Source organism: Schistocerca piceifrons, chromosome 1 (assembly GCF_021461385.2).
Source record: "Schistocerca piceifrons isolate TAMUIC-IGC-003096 chromosome 1, iqSchPice1.1, whole genome shotgun sequence".
Classification (NCBI taxonomy): domain Eukaryota; kingdom Metazoa; phylum Arthropoda; class Insecta; order Orthoptera; family Acrididae; genus Schistocerca; species Schistocerca piceifrons.
In genome coordinates this window covers 1,125,467,402-1,125,470,731 of record NC_060138.1, presented here as the reverse complement: position 1 = coordinate 1,125,470,731, position 3,330 = coordinate 1,125,467,402, and the positions used below count along the sequence as shown (strand labels likewise).

The 3,330-nt window shown below is 39.6% G+C and overlaps 1 protein-coding gene across 1 annotated transcript; it reads right to left on the bottom strand.

Moving 5' to 3' along the window:
• Positions 1-1,021: 1,021 nt before the first annotated feature.
• On the bottom strand, positions 1,022-2,594 carry LOC124779084 (tubulin alpha-1 chain-like). Its single transcript, XM_047253686.1, has 4 exons — positions 2,459-2,594; positions 2,050-2,351; positions 1,430-1,957; positions 1,022-1,318 (listed from the first exon to the last, which is right to left on the bottom strand). The coding sequence occupies exons 1-4, from the start codon at positions 2,577-2,579 to the stop codon at positions 1,022-1,024; spliced, it is 1,248 nt and encodes a 415-aa protein (XP_047109642.1). The 5' UTR covers positions 2,580-2,594.
• Positions 2,595-3,330: the final 736 nt, after the last annotated feature.

Genomic DNA, 3,330 nt, shown 5'->3' with positions numbered 1-3,330 from the left:
CCAGGTTGTAGACGTCTTACAAACCTAAGAAATGTGAATGTCAATGGCTTAACAGTTCCGTACCTAGTGATACACCTGTCAGAAAACGTAAGTATAAAATTATTTTGTACATCAACTCTAAACAGTGAATTTTGCGTTAGTATAAATATTGTCCTGCATGATCTGAAGCCTGTGGGTTTAAATACACTGTATTTTTACATTTCACGTTTGACAAGATTGCTGACTTTCTAATATCAGACTATTAAATACCAACACCTCATGTTAATATTTTGGTTCAAACCTGACTTTAGACTGGACCACAGAACTGCCCACAACTCACATGAAAAACCTAATTTCCCAAGTCACTGTCTTAAAAATAAGACCTTAACGAAAGATGGACAGTTGACTCATCTATTCCACATGTCCTATTCTCAGATAGAAATTAGCTAACACAGTCGAGTTTAATTCTCATGTATCAGTCTCTTTAATCCAAAACTACTGTTACACAACCTGGAGCATAAGATTATTATCCAGTCTAAATGAATATTTTCATGTCAAGTAAATTCAGAAAAAAATACTTACTAGTACAGGGATGAAAAGACTAGCTCTATGTCACATTTACAGCAACAACAAGGACGAATGTTTTGTAAACTGTAGGTAATGAGTTTTCAGGAAATAAGATGAAGTCACGGAAATGGTTACTTGTAATCAAACTCAATAAACTGACCCGTCAGTAAAATTATATTTTGACGGAGAACCCACAGCAAAAGAAGCGATGTTTTGCTATCAAGCATACCATTAATGCACATTTTTATGCTTCTCCCTAATGATGACTAGTCTATTTGTTGATTAAAATTCCTCTTATTCGTTTAGGAGTTCTTAAGTAAGTATCACACAACTTAAAAGACAAAACAAATTTTATTACATAAAAAGTGGATGGACAAGCACCTTCCAATTTTAAAAAAAAATAAGAACAACACTTACAACTTTAATGACGTCACAATCAAAATTTTAAATATGTCATTTTTTTCATTTGTGGATCTTAGTACTCTTCTCCTCCTTCGCCTTCTCCTTCAATAGAGTCCATACCGACTTCTTCGTAGTCCTTTTCAAGGGCAGCCAGATCTTCACGAGCTTCTGAGAACTCTCCTTCCTCCATACCCTCACCGACGTACCAGTGCACGAAAGCTCTCTTGGCATACATCAAATCAAACTTGTGGTCAAGGCGAGCCCAGGCCTCTGCAATTGCAGTCGTATTTGACAACATACAAACAGCACGCTGTACCTTTGCAAGATCACCACCAGGTACCACAGTAGGAGGCTGGTAGTTTATCCCCACCTGTAACAAGTAAAGGGGAGTTTAGTAAACGAACTCAGTATCTCCATTATGTGCCTTACAATAGTGGATCAATTATTAAATATTTAATAGCAATATAGCAGTCACACAAACCTTGAAACCAGTTGGACACCAATCCACAAACTGAATGGTTCGCTTTGTCTTGATAGTTGCAATGGCAGCGTTTACATCCTTCGGCACTACATCTCCTCTGTATAGCATACAGCATGCCATGTACTTTCCATGCCTAGGATCACATTTCACCATCTGGTTGGCAGGTTCAAAACAGGCGTTTGTTATTTCTGCCACAGACAGTTGTTCATGGTAAGCCTTCTCTGCTGAGATGACAGGGGCATAAGTAACAAGTGGGAAATGGATACGAGGGTAGGGCACCAAGTTGGTCTGGAATTCTGTCAGATCCACATTAAGAGCACCATCAAAGCGAAGAGATGCCGTGATTGAGGATACAATCTGGCCAATTAGCCTGTTCAGATTGGTGTACGTTGGGCGTTCAATGTCTAAGTTACGGCGGCAAATGTCGTAGATAGCTTCATTATCGCTCATGAAAGCACAGTCTGAATGTTCCAAGGTGGTGTGAGTGGTTAGGATGGAATTGTACGGCTCTACAACTGCTGTTGATACCTGAAGAACACAATTATGACTTGGTCACAGAAAACTACATATTTCGCGAAATCTCTTAATGACAAGCTTCAGTTTTGACGAAACGTTCTTACCTGAGGAGCTGGGTAAATTGCAAATTCCAGTTTGCTCTTTTTGCCATAATCCACAGACAGACGTTCCATCAAGAGTGAAGTAAAGCCTGAACCAGTGCCACCTCCAAAGCAGTGAAAGATCAAGAATCCTTGAAGCCCAGTACATTGGTCAGCAAGCTTGCGAATGCGGTCCAGTACAAGGTCCACTATTTCCTTTCCAATTGTGTAATGACCACGGGCATAGTTGTTTGCAGCATCTTCCTTACCTGTAATCAACTGCTCTGGATGGAAGAGCTGCCTGTAGGTGCCTGTACGCACCTCATCTGCAAAATGAAAAACGTAAAACTTCAGATAATAACTGTAGTTTACCACTGAAATAATTTATAGGCGTACACCACGGAGTAGAAACAGCGTATGCTGCCTAACTTACCAACAACAGTCGGTTCTAAGTCAACAAATACAGCACGGGGTACGTGCTTCCCAGCGCCGGTTTCGCTGAAAAATGTGTTAAAGCTGTCATCGCCGCCTCCTATAGTTTTATCTGATGGCATCTGTCCATCGGGCTGGATACCATGCTCAAGACAGTACAGTTCCCAACATGCGTTACCAATCTGGGTTCCCGCTTGGCCAACGTGGATTGAGATACATTCACGCTGAAAAAAATATATTAAATGACCATATCGTCAAACATTAAGAGTAAAGATTTTGTGGCTTATTCAAAATACTAGAATTGTTTCCTAATACTGTCCTGAAGAAATGTGTATCCGCGTGAAGTTTGTGAGTCAATACAAGAGGGTTCGTTGTTAAATGTAGCATCTCTGGCTAAGCAAATCGCGATCGAAACCACAACGCTTAACTGTCCCAACAGAAGTGAATTTAACTATGAAAAATGATAAAATGTCAGCCGGAACTTCATCGAAATATCGAAGCTGGACGATGAATCATTTCAAATCATCAACTCTCAGCCATTAATGTCGTTCGATTTTGTTTTAAATTTAGATCGGATGGGAATAATTAATTTCGGCTGACCACAAACGTGAAATTTAATTCTGCTTAAGTTATGCTCTTGTGGGAATTAAGACTTACGTACCAAAAATTGCGCGGTAAATGCATTTCATTTTGTGTACTGGGGCCGGCCAAATTTGTAATTTCAGATACAGAAAACAATACTGAAACGCTTCGTGCTTCATCTGATCCAAAAGCTATTCTCACAACTAATCGCAAAAAGTTTATATGATCATTCATGTTCTTCCCGTTAACAGTCTTTAACACCTTAACATCAAACTACGAACATTCCGGTGT